Source organism: Aquarana catesbeiana, linkage group LG01, assembly GCF_042186555.1.
Source record: "Aquarana catesbeiana isolate 2022-GZ linkage group LG01, ASM4218655v1, whole genome shotgun sequence".
In the NCBI taxonomy this organism is placed as follows: Eukaryota; Metazoa; Chordata; class Amphibia; order Anura; family Ranidae; genus Aquarana; species Aquarana catesbeiana.
Genome location: NC_133324.1, coordinates 565,956,654 through 565,980,780, shown reverse-complemented (window position 1 = coordinate 565,980,780; position 24,127 = coordinate 565,956,654). Strand labels below are relative to the sequence as shown.

At 38.7% G+C, this 24,127-nt stretch overlaps 1 protein-coding gene across 1 annotated transcript in view; it reads left to right on the top strand.

Annotated features, from left to right (window-relative positions):
* Window positions 1–719: 719 nt before the first annotated feature.
* Window positions 720–24,127, top strand: part of EFNA2 (ephrin A2) — a 461,529-nt gene continuing 438,121 nt past the window's right edge. The window contains exon 1 of the mRNA XM_073596928.1: window positions 720–1,412. Coding sequence (XP_073453029.1) covers window positions 1,294–1,412 — 119 coding nt within the window. The 5' untranslated portion in view covers window positions 720–1,293. The remainder of the gene's footprint in view (window positions 1,413–24,127) is intronic.

The window sequence follows — 24,127 nt, the reverse complement described above, 5'->3', positions numbered from 1 at the left end:
GATGGGTTTTACTTCCTCTTTGTTCCCCTGCAAAGTAAAAGCATAATGCCCATTATGTGTCACTTTAGTATACAAAAAAGAAAGGAAATTACAGCGCTGTGTAGAAAAGTGTAAATAGCAGCCAACACAGCTATAGACCAAAGCAACAAGTATAAAAAGTAAAAGTATAGTGCTACACTTTTACTTTTTATGATTATGTGTCACTTATCCATCTTCGCCCCTCCCCCTTCCGGGGCCGCGGACTGCGGCTCTGTGACTGGCTGATGATGTCACTACTGCGCATACACGCTGAAGCCGTCAGTCACGGCACTCGCCAGTGAAGAAATGGCACGGAGGAGTTGAGGAGATATTTCTCCTAAACTACCTATAGGTATTTCCACTACCTATAGGTAAGCCATATTATAGGCTTACCTATAGGTAAAATTGAAAATCAGAGGTTGACAACCACTTTAAGGCAGTCTATAATCCCGTGTGGGGAAAAAAAAAGATACAAGAAGGAAGGAATAAAACTCCTGCAATGCTCTTTTTGTAGGTTGCCATATATAAACATTTCTTTTCTTTCTGACTATGGAGAAGTTGTGTAGAAGAAGGCCTGCAGGGACTGAGGCACAGCACAGGGTGTAGTACTGCACACATCCAGTAGATGGCGCGAGACCTCTGAACAGCTTCCCTCGCGCCGTTGACATTGAGGCAGAGAATGAGAAGGGAGTGATAGTGCCTGGTAAGGGAGGAGTGTGGAGGGCTGGCCGGAGAAGGAGGAGGGGGGGAATGTTCGGTGTGTAGATGGAGTGAGGAGACAAGGACTTGGCAGTTGCTCTAGTGGGGTTGTGTGTCCGTGGTGGCAGCGCTAGTTGTCCGTGGCTGTAGTAGTTGTGTGTGAATTGTGTTCTTCCTACCTGTTGTGCGGACTGTACGTGTGGCCCGGGATCTGTGGTCTCCTCTTCCTCCCTCCAGGATGTCCTGACTGGTCCTGTAGCCCGGGCTCAGGAGTTGTCACCTCCTGGGCTCTGGACCATGAGAGCGGGTACAGAGACTGAGCTGAGCTGGAGCCCTGGGCTGATATACAGCGATAGTGAGCGGGATCCAGGCACCTACACCTCCCCACCCCATGGTATGGAGCTGAGGGCTGCCCGACCACTGGGACACTGACAAGGACCACACCTCCACCTTTCTCCTCCAACCTTCCTTCCTTCCACCTCTGCTCCACACTTCTTCATCACTTCTCCACCACACCGACCGGCCATGGGACCAGGGGGTCCGGTGTGAGTGGAGCACACAACTTGGACCCCGAGTATGGGGCCCCTGGTCCCACTGCTCCTGGGGGCCCTGATTTGGGTCTGTGTATGGACAGATGATCCCAGCAAAGTCATCTCAGATCGGTATGCAGTCTACTGGAACAAGAGTAATCCCAGGTAAGAAGGCTTTCTTTATTTCATGGGGAAGGTGGAGGGCATCAAACTTCTACAGGTAACTCTGTCCTATGGATGGAAGGTACCTACCATCCAGATGATCAGTAGCAGGTTGTGGTCAGTCAGTCTAGGATTTGGGTCAGATGACAATGTGTGGCAGTCCTGGATGTGATTGCCTGGTAAGTAATTAACTGTGTGTGGGCTAAGTTTGTATTACCAGCCAGCTGTGCTGTTTTCATGATGACTGCGGAGGGGGGGAACTCTCAATGGCTAGATGTAGGGAACAAACCAGCAACAGATATTATTAACCCTGACTGATCTTCAACTCTGATGGTGTCTGTGTAAATTCACAGCCTTTCTCAAACCTTTTTAACAAGGTGGAACGCTTGAAAAAACTTTCCAGGCTCAGGAAACCCATGACAGTAATTTCTATATCTACAGCACATACTACATTAGTGTGATGGTTAGTTGGAACAGTCCTGCTTGCAGTAGTGGTCAGCATGAAAAGGGCTCCTTAAATTGGTCCTCAGTGGGAACATTGCTCCTTACATTGTTGGTCAGTAGCAAGAGTGTCCCTTACAATAATGGTCAGTGGAATGAATGCCCCTTTTATTGGTGGTCAGTGGGAAGAGTTCCCCCTACATTAGTGGTCAGTGGGAAGAGTGCACCTTATATTTGTGGTCAGTGTGAAGCGTTCCCCTACATTGGTGGTCAGTGGAATGAATGCACCTTATATTGGTGGTCAGTGAGCAGAGTTCCCCTTACATTAGTGATCAGTGAAATGAATGCTCCTTATATTGGCGGTTAGTGGGAAGAATTCCCCCTACATTAGTGGTCAGTGGAATGAATGCTCCTTATACTGGTGGTCAGTGGGAAAAGTTCCCCTTACATTATTGGTCAGTGGGAAGAGAATTCCTTATATTGGTGGTCAGTGGGAAGGGTGTACCTTATATTGGTGGTCAGTGGGAAGAATCTCCCCTAACATTTAGCTAAAAAGATCATTGGTGTCAGTGATTACATATCTGGGGGGTAGAAGTTGCTCATTGATCGAGGAATCCCTAACAACCTGTGAAGGAACACTTACATTAGTGATCAGTGGGAAGAGTGCTTCTTACATTGGTGGTCAGTAGAAAGAGTGTTCCTTATATTAGTGGTCTTTGGAAGAGTGCTTTTTACATCGGTGATCAGTGAGAAGAATCCTCTTTATGTTAGTGGTCAGTAGGAAGAGTGCTCGTAATGTTACAGTGTTGCTGAGTGGGAAGAGTAAGAAGAGTGCTTCTTTCATTGGTGGTCCTTTTGGAAGAGTGCTCCTTATGTTGTTGGTCAATGGGAAGAATGCTCCTTATGTTGGACAGTAGGAAGAGTGCTTCTTACGTTATTGGTCAGTAGGAAGAGTGCTCCTTACGTTAGTGGTCAGTAGGAAGAGTACTCCTTACATTAGTGGTCAGTAGGAAGAGTACTCCTTACGTTAGTGGTCAGTCGGAAGAGTGCTCCGTACGTTGGTGGTCAGTAGGAAGAGTGCTCCGTACGTTGGTGGTCAGTAGGAAGAGTGCTCCGTACGTTGGTGGTCAGTAGGAAGAGTGCTCCTTACCTTGGTAGTCAGTGGGAAGAGGGCTCCTTACATTGGCAGTCAGTAGGAAGAATTCTCCTTATATTGGTGGTCAGTGGGAAGAGTGCCCCTTAAATTGGTTATCAGGAGGAAGAGTGCACCTTACGTTGGTGGTCAGTAGGAAGAGTGACCCTTACTTACTTACTTACTGATCAGTGGGAAGAGCACTCCTTACATTGGGGGTCAGTGGGAAGAGTACCCCTCAAATTTGTGGTCATTAGGAAGAGTGCGCTGTTTTGGCGGTCAGTAGGAAGAGTGCTCCTTATGTTGGTGGTCAGTAGAAAAAGTGTTTTTTACTATGGTGGCCAGTGGGAAGAGTGCTCCTTGCATTGGTGGTCAGTAGGAAGAATTCTTCTTACATTGGTGGTCAGTGGGAAGAGTGCTCCTTAAATTGGCAGTCAGGAGGAAGAGTGCTCTTTAAATTCATGGTCAGTAGGAAGAATGCTCCTTAAATTGGTGGTCAGTGGGAAGAGTGCTCTTTAAATTCATGGTCAGTAGGAAGAATGGTCCTTAAATTGGTGGTCAGTACGAAGAGTGCTCTTTAAATTCATGGTCAGTAGGAAGAATGCTCCTTATGTTGGTGGTCAGTAGCAAGAATTCTCCTTACATTGGTGGTCAGTAGGAAGAATTCTCCTTACATTGGGGGTCAGTGGGAAGAGTGCTCCTTAAATTGGCGGTCAGTAGGAAGAGTGCTCTTTAAATTGGTGGTCAGTAGGAAGAGTGCTCCTTAAATTGGTGGTCAGTGGTAAGAGTGCTCCTTACGTTGGTGATCAGTGGGAAGAATTTTCCTTACATTGGTGGTCAGTGGGAAGAACGCTCCTTAAATTGGTGGTCAGTGGGAAGACTCTCCCCTTACATTAAGCTAAAAAGACCATAGGTGTCAGTAATTACATGTCTAGGGGATAGAAATTACTAATTGATCGTGAAATCCCTCACAACCTGTGGAGGAACCCCAGTTGAGAAAGGCTGTCATAGAGTATGGAAACCTATTTTGTGTTTGTCAGCTTTTGTTTGTAAACAGAACTTTTCTGAGTGCCCCATGCCCAGCAACATACTTCTGCTGTTTCTCCTGCTTCATTAGACATCATGAGTGGCGGTGGGTTGTGTGTATGTGAGATGCTGGCTTGTGTGTCTGCTTTCTTGAGCTGATCCAGATGCTGCTGCTGCAGGAAACTCCAGGGACCTGAGCTTTCCCCTAATGCTCAGGATCATTATGAGCTACAAGTGCATTTGATGATCGTAGGCTGTCTCTCAAGGAACAGGCGTTTTGTATTGTGAATTTAACACAGCCGCAGAGCCTCAGAACAAAAAGCAAAGTAAAGCGTCTTAACACAAACCTGAATCTTTGTATCTTATAAAGATCTGTTTTTGATATAAGGGTGTAAGCCTTCTTAATAGTAAATGTGTTTCTACAGCCTATTTATATTACTGGTGCACATGATGCTGTTTTGGCTGGCAAGGGAAGCACATATGGGTTGGCATGCTTGGTGCATGTTATGTGGCACTAGTTGGCATTCACAATGCATATTATGTAGTATTTAGCCGCTATGACATTTCAATGCATGCTGTTGCTTGGAATGCTTTTTATACATACATTTTGTCAAACAATTAACTGTTCTAAACAGACTGACATTCCCAGCATGGTTGTGCTGTGTAGTATTTATTTCCAAAGCCATTGCATGGTTCAAGTTTTCCAAACAACGTGATATTGTTTTTTCCCAGTCGATGCAGGAAGTAAGTTATAGAGTATGCTGGGAAAGTTATCATGACCATTTTATTTTAATATTTTCCTTGAGTGAATGAAGTATGAATGTAGATTGTTACTGAGTGCAATATGCTGATTCAAAGATGAAACAGTTAGCGAATGCATTGCGTCTGCGTATATATTTGCACAGATATAAATAACGTACCCAGCACATGTGAGGTCCCTAACCACATATGAGTTCATTTGTCTAGTAAACATCCGATAACAGCCAACATTTTATGTACTAGCTAGTTGGCCAGATATCTTTGGTTCTTATGTTTAATAAGACAAACAGAGCGTCAAGCAAAGCGCAGCATCCTATCGTAACCAATCACAATCTGTCATTCACTAATCTGACTGCAGCAAAATGAAATCGAATTGGTAATCAGCGATTAGAGCACTTTGCACATAATAGTTGCTGCTTTATTAAATAAGCTTTATTATGTATTGCTCTGCTTTTGTCAAAGTATTTCCATGTGTTATATCGATTACAGCATGGGCTGGATAAACCTAGTTCATCAAAGGCTTGTTCAAATAGAACCTAACGCTGAGTTATTGCTGGAATGAAATATCTGCATGTTTGTTACATGTGCTGTACAGTGTGAATCAGCATGTTTTGTTCAACATAGTAGAATGCATGTTGGGATCTTTACGCCAAATCAACTTTCCACTACGAAAGTTTGAATAGTTTGGCATCCTTAGCATGAGTTTGCTTAGTAAATGTCATGACCAGTTTACCTGTTTAGTAGTATACATTGATTTTTTTTTATATTTTTTTTTCCAATATGTTTTTTGTATTTTCCAACATTTCAATAAAAGAAAATAAAGTACAAAAGAAAGAAAGTAACATAGTATTGTCATAATACAGTATCATTGCCCATCATGTGTTGACATATATCTTATATAAGTGTTTTATATCATGATTATTAGTTTATGTCAGGTTACCTATTGGATGTTTTTGCATGCAAATATAACGTTGGCATGTTACAAGCATGTTTGGGAATAGACATGTATTCCATATGTATAGAGCACTGTAGTGTCACATGATCAGCCTTATGTATGTAAGAAGAAGCATGTTACATTCACTTGGTGTGACCCGTGCATACACATTGGGAAGCATGAGTTTGATAGGATAAATGAAAATACGTGTGTATCACATGTTGGTAGGATGAACGGATGTGGAGCGTGCAGCATGGAATGATAATGATATGTACTGTGCAGTGTGTGTACATAATACTTGGAACCTGTGCAATATGAGCTGCCCAGGTACTAAGAGCATGGGCAAGCATTGGACATTTTCAAATAACTGATGTACAGTATGCGTGTATAGCATGTATATAGCAAAGTGTTGTTATCACTGAGTTTGGTAAGTGTGAAAAGAGAGAGTAAATATAAAATGAAAGCACTGTGCGTACTGGTATAACGGATACAGTGCAGTGTACACAAAGCTAAAGAGTGATGTTTAATATGTACACTGTAGTACAGAGGGAAATGTGTTTGTGGAGAGTACAAGAGTGTTTGGAATGCTAGTTATATGTACAGCATAGTCTGCTCTATGTACAATATATTATAGGGGTAGATTGGTCTGATCAGTGCATGCATAGGTAAGTACTCATGTGCCAGTGTTAGAACTGACAGTCTGGCATGATCATTATGGGGCTGCTCAGTCTGTTGCTTTATGTGTGTGGACTTGCATGGCATCATGTATGACCAATGCAGAGTAGCTGGCATGGTTAGTGTAATTTTGTTGTAGGGCAGAATTTCTTGAATTTAGAACATGTAACATAGTTTCCTGTTCGTTTATGTACTTATATGTAATTACATCTGTTTGTGGCTATAGCAGAGATATCATGATCATTGTTTGCAATCTTGGCATGTATCACCTATGGAAGGTTCAGAAATGCTAAGTGCTCATTAGCAGAGCTTATTCATTTACTTGATACACTGGAGCACAAAGCATGTGGTGGAATGTGTTGCCCATGTTGAAAGGGGTGGCTAGACCATTCCTGTGTATTATGTGGAACAGTCTGATTTTCTCTGTGTGCACACCACTTAGTACGTGTCACGCCCAATTTACATGCTCACTTATGTATGCCTATTATATGTTCCCACATTGGCTTGTATGTTGTGTAGTGTGCTGTCATGCTTGCTATACATTGTATACATATTGCTGTAACATTTTTCAGAGTATATTTTGCATGTAATATGTAATGAAGTATTTAAGCATTATATTATAGTACATTAATCTGTGAGATGATCATCGCTGAATCAAACTGCTTCCGTCTAGTTTAGGCAAAGATCATCATGGCATCAGCCAGATTTGGACTGCTGCAGATATCCTTGGCCAACAGATCACAGGGAAAATAGCAATCGGCTGAATGGGATATTTTCGGCTGACTTGTCCCCTTGATATAAGCCAGGACCAGCATGCTTTCCCCTCCCTCCTCAGTAGGCATAAACATGTATGCTCAGGCAACCACACTTTACACACTTAGGTTAGAATAAAAAAAAATGATCTTAGAAGACTAAACCTGCAAATTCAACCGCCCTGTAATAGCCAGCTAACAAGTCCATAAACCTGAAATTCAAAGCAAACTTTCTAAAACAAAACGTGTGCGCGTAGAGGCTTTGGGGAAAAAAAATGAAATAGTACCCATGTAGTTTATTTTTCTATAAAATTCAACAAAATTAAGCTATCAAATATTACTGTATCCAACATATTGTAGCAACCTCTCTGCTTGTTCTCCAGATACAAAATTACAAAAAAGAATTTTGTTATTTTTACTTAGTTGTATTTTTAAAGCTCTCACACATGGAACTTGGCATGAGTTATACAAATAATTCAAGTTTTTAAGCATTCGCAAGCGTTTCAAGTTCATTTTCATGCCACACTAGTATAACTTTATAGAATGAATGCACTCTGGCATAGTCTTTTGTGTGTTTGTTGGTATTTAACAACCCCAAAAAAAATCCAAAATTGAGCTTTTATTCCTTAGGACATATTTTGGGGAACTAGTATGGGCTGTTAGTACTCTAGCCTGGCCATGCCGGATTCCTGGATTTGATTGCCACCAAGGACAGTATCTGGATGGAGTTAGTATGTTCTCCCTTTGTTGGTGTGGGTTTCCTTCTGGTAATCCAGTTTCTTTCCACAATCCAAAAACATACCGGTAGAATAATAGTCTTCCAGTCCAAACTGAGCCAGCTATTTGTGTGCGTATATGACCATGGTTAAGATAATAGACTGTAAGATCCTACAGGGGCAGGGCTGATCTCAATAGTTTATGTTTTCTCTATCACACCAAGGAAAAATTGTCAGCATATAAAAAAGTAAGATTAAAAAGAATAATATATGATAACATATCTGTATGCAAGAACATATATGTATCATGTATGTTCATGTGTATATATGTGTGTGTGTGTGTGTGTGTTCATGTATGTAGGCAACTCTGTACACTATAGCTAAAGGAAGATAAGAGCTTTGTCTCCTAAAATGTATTGTCAGTATATAAGTCTCCAGGCATGTTATATAAATCTTTGTGTGCATTATTTAAAATACCTAAATAGTTAGGTATGCTTCAGTCAGAATAATATGATGTTCCAGCTGAGAGATTGTGGTCTTTGTTTTTTTTTTTTTGTGCTGATTGCTTCACATATGGATTTTATTTACGTAGATTTTAGACCTGTTCCTCAGATTTGGGTTTCTGCCTGCAACTGTGATTCTGGCCTAGGATATTTCTTTTGTTCAGTTAAATGCTCAACACATGTTAAAATTCTTAAAGGATCCCAAGTCTGGCTTGGACTGTCAATTTTTTTTTTCTTTCTTTTTTTGCTCAGCATTTCCAGACCCATACGGCTTCTTTCCAAGTGCTTGGGTTATTAAATGAAAGAGAACAGTCTTAGAGGATTAAGCACCTCACATAATTTAACACACTGATAGCGATCTGTAAAAATAGCACTGCTTACTTACTTGGAGTGTCCTGGACAAGTTTTCAGAATAAAAATCAATAAATCAAGCAAAAAATAACATTTTATCCCAAACTGTGTTTTTTTTTTTTTTTTTTGTAGAGCTTTGTTGGAATTGGAACATTCTCTTCTATGATACTAGTATTTGCTATAGTAAGCACATATATTTGGTTATATAATGTGTTGAGGGACTGTTGCAACTTGTGAACTAAAGTGTTTCTAAACGATAAATCTTCAGTGAGCACTTTATCTTCCCTGATCTGTAATGGGTAACATAACATGGTACAAAACTAGAAGGCTAGAAATTATTAATAAAAATAAAATTCTGTGTAATGAAATGAGCAATATTTGCAATATTTTCTACAAATACAAATGCGGCCAGTCTTTTCAATAAATTTTATATATTTATATATATATATATATATATATATATATATATATATATATATATATATATATATATATATGTTATATATATGTTATTAGGTACATATTTACTAATATACCAATATATTTTTTAACATAATATGTAAAATTATCTGTTATTTTTCTTGTTGTAATTAGACTTTGATTCTGAATGTTCGCTGATGAAGTGCTTATTTAAAGGTTTTGTACTCCATTATGTAAGTCTATTTGCATTTAGGCATTTTGGAAAGCATGTGTGCTGCATATGGAGAACAATTAGTTCCTTATCTGTAATTATATTGAATTGTTGAGATGGGAAATCTTAGGAACAAAGCTACCTGGGACATATTTTAATTGGTTAGTCTCTTCTATGTAAATTTAATTATTGTCCCTCTTCTACAAAATTGTTTGTATAACAGGTACATCTTATTGTTCTTGTAACCTCATTGTTAAAGAATATTTATTAGTCTTAATATTTTACAAAAAGAATCATAAGTAAAGGTTTCTGATTATACTTACTTAAAAACACCACATCCTACAAAAAAAAAGAATGAATATGAAGTGGCAATTTTAGGCTGTGTGTTTGTAATGATATATTTTGCTTTTTATGTTCGCTATTTTTAAAAGTTGTAAAATTGTAAACCCGATATTTTTTTGCCTGTTTGCTGTTTTTACCCCAAAACAGAAGAAATTGTATATGTAACTTCATATCCTGTGTCCTTATCAATCTTACCATACATGTTGCCTCTATGAGTGTAGGCCTGGGTCTATAGACTTACCGTGTGTCATAGATTGTGATGGAAACTGGTCTTTATTATCACCTGTATAGTTTTCTTGTGTATCTTGTATCTTTTTTGTTTTGAATTCCATATTTTTAAAAATATGTCTGAAATGAATATGTTTTTGTAGGTTTAATTTAAGGTACAATGTATTATGCTGCTTTTGACAGATTGGAGGTAAAAACACATACACCTGTACATACACACACTCCTTTTCCTAAAATGACTGTGCAAGAGAAGCATACTTTTTCCTAAGGAAAAAAAAAAAAAAAATATATATATATATAAATATATATATATATATATATACCGTATATATATTTGTACACAGGCACGTGCATATTTTTTCCAGCAACACACTGTTCTGTTCTTTGGTAATAGTTTATCCTACAACCTAGCTAAAAATGTTGGGACATTTTGAGAAGCTGATAAAAACATCTGTTTATATATTTATATAGTGCGTTACCTGCGTTTTACTTCTTAGAATGGGGGTGGTTGCAATGTGCCTGTATTTAATGCACTTTTAATAAATTTCTCTATATTGGAATTAGATTTATGTTAAGATCATATGTAGTCATAACAACAATCATCAATCATTAGTCATTCATAATCTTAAAATGGTAGTCATAGGATCCAACCACTAAACAATTCTTCTGTAGAAGAATTTTGGCTTAAACATGTGCAGTAACATACCACAAATATGCATGTACAGTATGTCCACTGTAAAAATGCCCTTAGCACCAGCCTTATCTAAGGTAAAGGTTTTTGTCCATGAAAATCAACCCCAGTAGACCCTGCTCCAAAGATCGGTCAGCCATGGAATGTCTTCACAAATCAGGGGTAGTCCATATATATATATATATATATATATATATATCCAATATCACAGTTATTGGTAAGATGGTATGGTGAACATGCCTTGGATTCTAGTAAAATAGCTGCATGTATTATCCTAAATGCATAGTTGAGGTAATTAAGATTTTTCAAAAAACAATACAGAAAGGCCTCATCTATTCAAGCTAAACTTTGCAAACAACTATGGAATTGAAATCCATATATGTGAACTTTTATTTTACCTGCCAAGGGATCTGTTTAGCCAATGTTGTGACTCATGCTCCCCAGATAAGCATATCAGTCTAATCGGTGCTTGGTCTTCTTCAGAGACCCTCAAGGAGGTACATGATAATCCTAAGTGCAGGCTTTCAGTTTTCACTAGTTATATCAGTTGAAAACAAACCAAAGTACCAATATTTAATCAAAAGCACAATCTTGCAGAACTCAGGGCAGGTGATGAAATCAAACTGGCACAAGTCAGGACAGGCAGCATTCACATAGAATGCAGTTTACAGTCAAAAGTCAAATGGGGAAGGGGAAGGGGGGTAGATGAGGGTAGACAGATGAATAATAGGAACCAGAAGACAGGGTAAAATCTTGACCTCAGTTGTAGTGAATTCACAAGGCATATATTGAATCTCACAAGGACCAGCAGAAACATCTCTGTTTTCACTAAACAGAATATATACTTACCTTTGGGTGACATCACAGGCATGTTGGGACATGCTTGCTCTTCAGTTCCCTAACTAGGCCCGAAGAATGATGCAGGTGAGTTCCCAATAACAACATACCTTTTTAGAGAAGAAGAATTCTGAAATAAGAACCAGCCGTGTGTGCGATAGACCATTGACCATCTATGGGAGGTCACAATTAGTGAACAGTGATCCTCAAAATCGGTTATGATTAATCTCAAGGATTGGAACGCTCTGACATTATTAATAAAATATTTTTACTTTTACGGACAACTTTTTGTTGACACTGCTTGCTTATTTATGCTGTACATTGATTCATTTGATTATATCAAATTCATTTGCAAATATGTCAAATGAAACATTTTTTAACTGAATATAAACATGCAGCCTGCAGAGAGTCATTGCTATTCATGAATCACAATTGCCTGGACTCCAAAAAAGCGTGATTCTCCTCACATTAGGCACATCTCTGTACGGTTATTTGGACAATTTTAAAATTAGGAGAATCTCATCCATTTCCCTGATGTTATGTTATCACTAATGCTGAATAAAAAACATAATTGCAAAGAAATTGTATGTAGTGCATTACAGTACAGTTCGGCACAAGAATAGAATATATGTATCTACATTAGGGTGACCATATTATCCATTTATGATTTACTCTGTATCTTGGGATAGCTGATTGTGAATAAGTGGGAGTTGTAGACCTAGGATCCTTCTCACTGGGTCATTCAACCAGCCCAAGAACTGCTGTAAATCATTCAGCTCATGAACATATCTTTGACTAATAGGGTGATCTAGTACACGGTTTGTCTGGGGCTTGCATTCCTTTAGATGTGTTCGTTAATAGAGCCGTACCCTAAAGTTTGGATCATATCATATCACGTGGCTGGTAGAGAAGTATTTTGCAAATGTAAAATAATATAAGTACAAAAATATAAAGGATGCAATCGTACATAACATATCTGTGAGCATAGCGAAATAACTCAACTCAGTACTGCTTGCATCTAAATTGGTGAAATATTGTAATATAAAACAAATGCAGTGTCAGAATATCAACCTTTGCTGTGAAAAACTCTTACTTATGGAACTCCCATATATCTACTTTATTTCTAACAGTCAGGCACACATGAAGAAAATAAAAAAAAACAAAGTTTGGAACTGCACACATTAACCTCCCAGGCGGTAAGATTATTTCGGATTTTAGGTGCTGAAAGCGGTACAATTGTTTTGCATGGAAATTTGGCGTTTTATATTGTAGGTCTGTAATTCTTAACAATAACACACTTAAATCTGTCCACCAAGAGTCTAGTAGATATCCCGGGTATGATGAAGTTTGAAACACAAAAACATAAAGTATAATATAATAAATAAATATAAATAATTAAAAAAAAATATATATAATAATAATAAAATAAATTTCCCCACAATTCACTATCGCTCAATTCTGCAAGTGTTCTAATTTACTATCGCTGTTTTCTAGCTGGTCTAAAGCCACTTTTGACGTAAAGGGGCACTTTTTGGTTGCTATGGACAATCTCCAGTTTCCAGGCAGAAAGAACAGTATATATAATATAAAACTGCATGCAGGGCACTGGACAAAGCACTAGGGGCAAAAGGAATGTGAAATAATTTCATACAGTACTGTAATCTGTAAGATTACAGTACTGTATGTGTTATGATTTTTACTTTTTTTTTAAATTTGCTGCCAGGCTCCGCCCCGGTACGTCGTGACGCTTGCAGGGAACGGAGCCTGGCACAGAGAGGCTTTGGAGAAGACAGAGCCAGCAGACACAGTGGGGGACATCGCAGGATCCTGGGGACAAGGTAAGTAACACCGCACCAGGATCCTACAATGTAATCCCGAGTGTGGCTCGGGGTTACCGCTAATGGGACTGAAATTTAACCCCGAGCCACACTCGGGAATACCATCAGGGAGGCTACCATGTCATAGCTTATCAGGAAATATATATCAGCAGAAGCTTCCCTCTGTTCTGCTATGTCTAAACTCTGCTGTCAATCAGTATGATGTAGAGCAATGGGTGTGCACTGGCAATGGGCCTGATTTACTAAGTAAATATGCAAGAGCAGGAAAAAAATCACTATCAAGATTATTGAGTGCGTGTATATGTGCTGTACACTCATGTTTTCGATTCATAGTTTGTGGTACCAAACTTCAGTGTGCGTAAAACATCCAAATAGTGCTACTTTGGGGCATTATACTCTGATAAGGTGCACTAGGGAATGTGCTTGTTAAGAATATACCTTAAAATAGATATAACATGCACGCACTGGGGCAAGCAGCACAATTAGTTACTAAAGTATGAAATGCACATTCAGCAAGACAAAAAGGAACCACTCCAAAAGACCCCTACGCCATGTTATTAGAGCAAACAAGGGAGTGCGTTAACATACGCAACTACATAGTCTGGTTGAAAAAGGACACAAGTCCATCCAGTTCAACCCACAGAGAAAAAAACACACACAAATGGAAAACCTCTATGTGCACTATCCTATACTCACAGTTGATCAAGAGGAAGTCAATAAAGCATGTTCCAATTAGTTCCAGTGGGGAAATTCTCTCCTGATCCCCAAATAGGCAACCGGATATTCCCTGGAACAAATTTACCTATATTATTAACCAGTTATATTTTGTGCATTTACATGTACAGGTATTTATTATCGGACCCTCCATTCTTAAGTAGCATTGTGTGAAATCCTGTGAGTGTACTTGCTCTGGTCAATGTATGCGCATGCACACTGTTATTTGCATGTGCATTGTGTTACCCAATGTGCAGCATGCACTTTGACATTTTTACCTAATATCTAACACAGGTCAAATGGCCAGAAAGGTATTTGAAAAAAAAAATTCTGTTACGTATGCCAACGATCAGTTTACATATGTTTGGAATGATGGAGCAATACACTCAGCTAATCATTTCATTAGCAATATGTACTTTATAACAGATGGGTATTTCTGCAGACGCATAGTTAATGCTGGCCTATCTTGTGGACGCATTGTTGTGATGCCCTGTGTGCTTATTTTGTAGTAAATCATGCCAAGTATTTTCAGAGTGACACTAGATTGCACATTACTGGCTTTACTTTTGCAAGGAAAAGGTGGCAAAAGCGTTAATGGAATGGAGTTCTTTTTAGTATAATTTTAATGAATGACAGTGCTATGGGACCACAACAGAAAAAGAGACTATATATTGAACACGCTAGGTTTGGCAAGGTTAAAGCAACCCTTGATATTCTTTCCAAATGTCTAGACTGTGTGAATGAATAAAGCACATAGGAAGACATGCATATTTGGATTTGATGGTCATAAATGAAACCCCAGTGGGTCTTATGATTAAAGCAGTACATTTCATAGTAATTAGCATGATCTCTAACATGGATTGATTCTCAGATCTCAGTTCAGCGGACATCATTCAGAGTTTCATAGTTTGTCTGTTTTTTTTTCCCCTCATTCTCTTGAATTTTTTTCTGATCATTTGTTTGTTGATTGTTCAGTCGTCTACATGCATGACATCTTTTTATGCCCACTGTCTAATTTATTTCCCTTGTAAACCACATCTCGCCATATGGAGTTTATTTTCATTACAAGAACTGAACCATTTGGGTCCTATCTCTGACTCATAGGCCTTCATTTAATAACTTAGTGCAAAGAGCAATTATGTGCAGTAACCCATACCAACCAATCAGCATTTCTGATTGGTTGTCGGGAATTAGTTCGTTTTACACATTGCTCTTTGCCTTATTAAACACAGGTCATAGACAACAAAATGGATTTTGCACTAGGTGCTTTTAACCTTCACTGTAGAGCAAGCCTAGCGCAATCCCTTGAGGCTTCTGCCATACATGACCAAGCACTGTCATTTCCTCTATTGATCAAACAGTATATCCTGTCTTATCCTGGTCAGGAAAGCTGAAAATGGGTTGTTACCAGTTGTATAATGCACCATCCTCTGATTCATACTGTTTTTTTAGATTTAGTTATATCTGTACGAATATTAATAAAACAGTGTGTGGATGTAAGTTAGAGACAATGCATAAGTTTTCATTCTTGGCCCCCAAAAATAATATTGAATACCATTCTTCTGGTATAGAATATCTTCTACTGTGTATCAGCTTCTTAGATTTTTTTTTTTACTTTAATTCACATTGAAGTGAACATACAGGTAAAGATGAGGTAAATTTGGAAATTTGACTGGAAAATAAGGTAAATTAATGAGGACTATTAGCACCTACCGTACTTGTGAGCTGTCCACATATTTTACAGTTCTGACACATCTGAGTAGACATCTCCAACATTGGTTTGTTGATTTACTAAAACTGGAGAGTGCTAAATCTAGCACAGCTCTGCATAGAAACTAATCAGCTTCCAGTTTTTTTTTTTTTTTTAAAGCTTAACCACTTGACCTCCGGTAGATAACCCCCCCCCCCCCTCCTGACCAGACCATTTTTTTCAGTACGGCACTGCATTACTTTAACTGACAATTGCACGGTCATGCAACGCTGTACCCAAATTAAATTTGTGTCCTTTTTTTCCCACAAATAGAGCTTTCCTTTGGTGGTATTTAATCACCTCTGCGGTTTTCATTCTTTGCGCTATAAACAAAAAAAGGTTGACAATTTTGAAAAAAAGAAAACAATATTTTATACTTTCTGCTGTAAAATATATCCAGTTAAAAAATATAAAAAATCTAATCTCTTCATCTATTTAGGCCAATATGTATTCTGCTATATATTTGTTATTAAAAAAATCCCAATAAGCGCATATTGATTGGTTTGGGCAAAAGTTATAGCGTTTACAAACTATGGGATATTTTTATGTATTTATTTTTTTACTAGTAATGGTGGCAATCAGCGACTTATAGCGGGACTGCGATATTGCGGCAGGGATTCTGACACTAATTGACACTTTTTTGTGACCAGTGACACTAATACAGTGATCAGTGCCTGTCACTGTACTAACAACACTAGCTGGGAAGGGGTTAACAGGTGTGATCAAATGGTTAACTATGTGCCTAGCCAGTGTTTTTTTACAGTGTGGGAGGTGCTTTTGCTAGGGAAAGGCATGGATCCATGTCCCTGCTTTACAGGAATACAGGATCCATGCCTTCCCTTCTGAGAGAATGGCAATCTGCCTTGTTTACCGCCCTTCTGCCTCTGTGCTGGATGATCGCCGGGTGCCAGCGGACATCAAGTCTGCGGTACCCGCAGATCAGTTCCTGCTGTGTATAATCACAGCGGGAGTGGGCCACCAGCAGCGCACACCCAACCTGGATGTGTTGGATCATGAACTAGGTACATGATCCGGCACAGTAATGCACCCTTGCCACAGTATATTTAAGTTATATAGTCGGTCAGTGGTTAATTGAACAAGCTGAAGTTAGAAGCTGATTGGCTACCATGCACAGTTGCACCAAATTTTCCTTTCTCCGGTTTTCCGTTTTCTAATATCAACCCCAAAGTGTTGCTAAAGTAAGTAATCTACACCATAAAAAAATTAGATACCTTTGCTTATTTCACTCATTTCCACATGCCTAACAATTTTCCTCTAACACTTTGCACTAAGTCATTCACACAAGTCCCTGTCCCACAAGTAAACTGAGAATCTAAGGCCCCTGTGACAGTCATTCATACACTCTAGGGCTAATTTTGGGTGGAGATTTGTTAACTTACCAGTACGTCTTCTGTTTAGGAAACTAAACAGAGTACCTGAATAAAACCCCCAAACATACAAGAGAGAACATTCTGTATAAACTCCATTCTTACTGGAAATCTACCCTGATCCCAGAGCTTTAATGCAAGGATGCTAACAATGTAATTAATTGTATTGTCCTTATGTCAAAATTTAAATACATGCAACCAGGGTGGATTTCATTTAAATCTAGTCGATTTAAATCATGATTTAATGGCTGGTGATGCGGCAGTGACACAACAAGGTGAGGGACGTGGCGGCAGCAGGTAAGTGGATGCCCGCTAACAGGCACTGCCATGATGGATCTGAAATGACAGGTGCTCTTTAAATGTAAGGACTTATTCTTGCTGGTAGTTAGAATCTTTAACCGCTTCCCGCCCGCCGTACGCCAAATGACGTCCTCAGATTTGAGCGTGGATATCTGAATGATGCCTGTAGCTACAGGCATCATTCAGATATTGTCTTTTAGAGCCGGCGAATCTGTGCACCATAAGAATGATCATAGTAGCTGTTCCACCGCTTGATCATTCTTACAGGAGGCAAGAGGGGACGCCCCCCCCCTCCCGCCATCCTCTGGTGCTTCTATCGACTCCCCGCTATGATCAGTGAGTCGGACACAGGATCCGCCGGCCCCTGATGTTCAGAATAGAGATTTCCGGCGGACCAGATGGTCGCCGGAGTCTCTATGATTGTTCGGAGGCTGGGTGCGATGTTATGACGTCACGCCTGGCCTCTGTATTCAAAAAAATGGCACCGCTTCGACTGGGAAGCTGTGATCATTTTTTTATTTTTTTTATTTCAGGCTTCCCAGCCTAGAGGTGAGATGTGGGGTCTAATTGACCCCATATCTCACTGTAAAGAGCACCTGTCATGCCATATTCCTATTACAAGGGATGTTTACATTCCTTGTAATAGAAATAAAAGTGATAAAAAAAAAAAAAATTGGGAAAAAAGAGTCAAGCTAAAATAAATAAAGTAAAATTAACAATAAAAAAAAAATAAAAATTTTAAAGCGCCCCTGTCCCCGTGAGCTCGCACGCAGAAACGAACACATACGTAAGTCCCGCCCACATATGAAAATGGTGTTCAAACCACACATGTGAGGTATCGCCGCGAACATTAGAGCAAGAGCAATAATGTTGGTCCGAGACCTCCTCTGTAACTCAAAACATGTAACCAGTAAATTTTTTTAAAGCGTCGCCTATGGGGATTTTTAAGTAGCGAAGTTTGGCGCCATTCCACGAGAGTGTGCAATTTTGAAGTGTGACATGTTAGGTATCTATTTACTCGGCGTAACTTCATATTTCACATTATGCAAAAACATTGGGCTAACTTTACTGTTTTTTTTTTTTTAAAGAACAAAACAGTCCCCCCCCCCCAAAAAAAAAAAATTGCTGCACAAATACCATGTGAGATAAAAAGTTGCAATGATCGCCATTGTATTCTCTAGGGTCTTTGCTAAAAAAACATATATAATGTTTGGGGGTTCTATGTAATTTTCTAGCAAAAAATTATGATTTTTACATGTAGGAGAGAAATGTCAGAATTGGCCTGGTAGGCAAGTGGTTAATATTTGCAAACAAAATGAAGGTTTCCTATTTAGAATAATAAGCTGTCAGGTTAGTAAAACAGCGACATCAGAATAGATTCAATTATACAGTTTGTAGTGTATATAGATTTGCAAAACAATGGGATAAAGGAATATTCCTGAACTGTGGTTTATCTCATGGTTACTGTGAAATTGTGTGAATGCATCAATGCAGTGCACGTTATCTCAGCTTGCAGAGCTTGGATTCATTGAATGAGTTTACCAAAAATGTAAATATTGCAGAATATACAGCCTCATGCTTTATAAATAAGCTCCATTGCATGCTGAATAAACTAAATTATTAATGTATCTTAAATAGAAAACTGTCTTTAGACAGCATTTTATTAAAATAAATTTGATAAAAATCAAAAAAATCTATTTAAATAAAAAAAAAAAAAAAATCATTGATTTATATCCACCCAAAAATAAACATATTGATTGGTTGCCATAGGTCATTTCAGCTAAGATTTTTGTCTTAGGAATAATAACAGTTTCCTAAATTAGGCCAATGTTCACCCATCATCAAAAACACAGTGGGGTAGATTTACTAAAATTGGAGAAAATCTGGTGCAGCTGTTCATGGTAGCCAATCAGCTTCTAACTTCAGCTTGTTCAATTAAACGTTGAAAATACTGGAAGCTGATTGGTGTCTATGCAGAGTTGCACCAGATTTTGCACTCTCCAGTTTTAGTAAATCAGCCCCAGTGGTGTAATTAAACCTAGTATGTTTACAGTGCTGTAAAAGCCACAAAGACAGATTTGTTGTAAGCTTGTTAAATCCTTAAAGCGGAGTTCCGCCAAAAAAATAAAATGTCAGCAGCTACTAAAAGTGTAGCTGCTGACTTTTAATAATCGGGCACTCACCTGTCCCACGGTCCAGAGATGTGGGCGTACGAAGCCCTGCTCCTCTCTCCGGTACCGGCATTCTTATTGTGGGCGCCCGTCTTTGGCTTCACAGCCGGGCACGCACTGCGCATGCGCAAGGTGTGCTTCGCACTGTGAATGGCCGGGCAATCATCTTGGACCTGTGAAGAAGATTGCAGGGAGGGAGGGGGTAGAGGATAACTTCCTTCCAGTGCCGCGGAGCTCCAGGAGGAAGTGGGAGCTGGATGCCTCTAAAAAGAGGGTATCCGCTCCCTCCCCAAAATAAATGACATGTCAGTGGGTTACCTGCACTTAAAGCGGAAGTTCCATTTTTGGGTGGAACTCCGCTTTAAGAATATTGTATGGAGACTTTTGGCCATACGTTAGAAAATAAATGGACAATGAAGAGGTCCTTCAAAGTCATATATAAGGTATTCTCCATTTAATTAGGTGCACAATGTTAGCAAAAGACCTGTATCATAATCAGTGGGAAAAGTTTTACGGAAATGTATTCTTCCTCATGAATTAGTTTCATAAAATCTGCAATCTTATGTGTGTTTACAGGCCTATGGCATTGAGAATAAACTCATTCTACAGGCCAAAATATCAATTTATGCCGGCCACTAGAATAAATTTACGTGCATGTGCTTGCTTTTATGATCATTTATTCAAATTTTTGCACGTTTATGTGCCTACGCACATAAATTATGCTCATAAGCTCTTGTTCGAACGCAGCTTTGGTTTGTTTTTGTTTTTTTATGCCTCTAAACACTGCTCTTAAAATACTGATCTAAATGCCTGATTGCCAATAGCCACATTGGCTAACATAGAACTGTGTTTAAAGTCATAAGGAATATGCTGTAAGCCTGTAAAAGTGACTTTTTTTTATGCCCGTGTGCAGGCCTTACGCTAAACATGCTATAGAAAGAGCTTTCTTTGTCCCAAAAATGTTTAAGGCCTCATGCACACAGTAACGCTCCAAATATTCTGTGTTTTTTCTGCCAGCAATTGGCAGAAAAAAAAGCCTCTAATTTTGCATATGTAAGCACGTATTTGCTCGTACTGCATTCAGCATAAATCCATTTTACTGGCCAGAATATTCATTTATGGAATAAATGTATGTGCATGCGTGTGTTTATGCACATTAAAAGCGCTGGCAACCTGTGCTCCGAATGCAGGTTTGGGGCATTTTTTTATGCCCCTGTTTGCTCCATGTAAATACATGCATAAACATCCCGATATGCCCTTAGCAGTGGCATTGTTTACACCCATGTGCACCCATGTGCAAGAGGCCTTAGGTTTGCTATCACTTTTATCATATGCATATTCATTTTCTGCTATTACATATATAGGTGCAGTTGTGAGGTTGTACTTTGACACATGACAGTTCTCATAGTGAAAAAAAAAAAACTAAAAATGTGTTTCTTTTTTTTTTTTGGTTCCAAGGACCTTCTTATCTACTGAATGGGGGAATTCAATAAACTCTCTTTTGGCATACAGAGAGAAACTGGTGCAGACAGATTTTGCCAAAGTGTCTCGTATGCATTTTGAAAGTGACACAGCATGTGCGAAATTTGTGTACAAGTTCTAGACAGGTATGTAAATTTGGCACATTCTGCAACACAAGAGTGACACTTTTGAAAATGTGTCTTTTATGAATCCCAGGGTATATTTGTACAATTGCTTTAAAATACTTTGTATTTTATATACTTATAAATATACATATAACTAATAGATTGTAAGCTCTAACAAGCAGGGCTCGCTGATTCCTCCTGTATTGATTTGTATTGTAATTGTACTGTCTGCCCCGATGTTGTAAATCACTGCGTAAACTGTCGGCGCTATATAAATCCTGTATAATAATAATAATAGATTAGAATAGATTAGATAGAATAGATATTATAGATTGAGATACAGTATTCATAACTGTTGAAACCAAATACAGAAGATATATTAAAAAAATTATAAATGAAAATGTAAGTTTTTGCAAGACAGAAAACACTCCATTGATGAGGGTTATTAAAGAACAAAAGCTTTTGGAAATGTGAAATTATTTTGAACTTTAAAAAAAACTATTAAGCAAGCGATGATATTAGTTGGGGAAACTGTGCAGTTGTGATGATTCATTCTGACAGTGCTTTATATGCTACGTGACATTTGGATTTACCTTGTATCCCATCAGTTGTATGTGGTACAGAGTCTGGAAGCCACACGCAGCAGACAATTAGTTGCTAGATTGCCCTGTAACCCCACAATAGTCACACTCTTTAATTTGCTCTTTCTTTTCCTCTGTAGATCTGTTGTCTTTGTAGCAGCGCACATTTTTCTTTGATCCACTGCCAGCGTTATTTGCTCTCAGCTTCAGTATAGGAAGTTGTCAATCATGTTTCTCCAGCAGGAAGATTCATTCGCATCACACCTGGGGACATTTCCACATTAGTAAAATAGAAGAAAAATAATAATAAAAAAGTGCAAGAGCTGGGGACTTGCTGCACGTTTTCATGCTGTGGGCATCACTTCCACCCCCTGCTGAGTCTGAATGAATTTTAAGGCAATGTGAAGAAAGCACCGTTCAAGGATGTAAAAACAAAATCGTTTTCAATGCACATGATCTTCTGTTCTACTTTTATTTCTGTTCGCATACTGGGTGCATAAATAGGTGCATAGCAATCAATGCATAAGTGCATGATTTTGCATGGATTGTAAAACGGCATCCTGTGTACTCGGAGCAGTGTGAAGCCTTGCACTTCTGGGCAGAGTCAATTTAACCCCCGAATCTTCTTGGATCTGAATAGTAATCACCGTACTTCCATGATGCCCACGTCAGTTTATAGATGCAGTATAGTGAAATATATATTGTTTGTTAAAATGTTTCACTTACAGAATATATTAGTTTGCATTCATTATGGTGTTTATGCATCACCAAATAACCTTTCCTTTCCAATTTAAATTCCATCAGATGTCAGTTGTAATAAACTTTCTACTGTATACTACCAGTATTCCTTTACTCTATACACCCTTGTGTATATGAAATCTGTCATATGAGCTTTTTTAGTCATTCTTCTATAGGGATTAATGGCACAGAAATTTTAAATGTCATTATGTACAGAATTAAGCAATAGTGGTCCATTTTCCAAAATTCCCTTTTATTTCTTTGCGCATTTCATAAACTCATTAATAATAAAAAAAAAAAAAAAAAAAGTTGTCTCATTATATTAGGTTGGCAGTGCAAAAGCTGAATGGAATAATCAAAATCATGGATAGACCGGATAAGGGGTCTACTGAGGGTGCAGTCCAAATGGGATTCCAGTTATAGCCAGGCTGGCACTCATGTTTGACAATATAGTATCTGTTTTATCTACGGAAAATGTTAATGCTCTTTATCTCATGCCTGCTAATTGTATAGTACCTGTCAGATCCAACAGGCTCTATGTTATTATAACAAGCCAACTGCTCCTTTTTATTTAGCAGCATTACTATTTGCATCCATGTGGCAGGTACTACCGAAACACAGAGGGTGTGACTAAGCTGAGTTAAGCACTTCTCAAAAAGGGCTCATTCAGAGGAAGCAGTTGGGTTGATTTACTAAAACTGGAGAGTGCATAATCTGGTGCAGCTGTGCATGGTAGCCAATCTGCTTGTTCAATAAAGCTTTGGCAAAAAAACCTGGAAGCTGATTGGTTTCAATGCAGAGCTGCACCAGATTTTTTCACTCTCCTCTTTTAGTAAAATCAACCCCAATATGTGTTAATATAAATGCACTGCAAAGTGTTTTGGTAAAACACATTGAACTGCTTGCTTTCTTTCCTTTTTTTATTTTTTTATCCCAACAATGTAATTCCTATCTGCTCCAGAGCATTGGATTGCTATGCGCAAAATTGCACCATGCCCTTTCTTTCAATGCACTCCAACACAATGTGTTTGTGTGAAATAAAGGCATAAGGCAGATTGCCTTGTTCTTGTGTTGGAATTGCATTGGGCAGCACTGCCCAATGCATTTTAATTCACTTGATGTGAACAAGGCCTTAACCACTAACCACCTGTCACTGGCTCCAGCACATGCCGATCAGCAGTCCCTGGCCAATGTTTCCTGGCTGGAACCTGCCGATTGTCGGAGCGAGTAACAGGAGAGAGCTTTGTGTATGTACAATATAAAGCCCTCTTCTGAGAGTGGTGACGTGACAGTTCTTGTTTCCCTGCAAAGCAGGGAATAAAAACTGCCACATCTCTTTGTAACATCAGCACACATTACACATAGTAAACATTGTTGCACACACATTTAACCCTTTGATTGCCTCAGATGTTAACCCCTTCCCAACCAGTGTCATTAGTACAGTGACAGTGTATATTATTAGCACTGATCACTGTATTAGTGTCACTGGAGATATCAGTGGCAGGTAGCTAGTTACCACAAAGTTATCCCACTATAAGTCACTGATCACCGCCTTTACTAGTATAAAAAAAAAAAAAAAAAAAATTCCAGTATATATCTCATAGTTTGTAGATAGCAACCCGATCAATGTATAC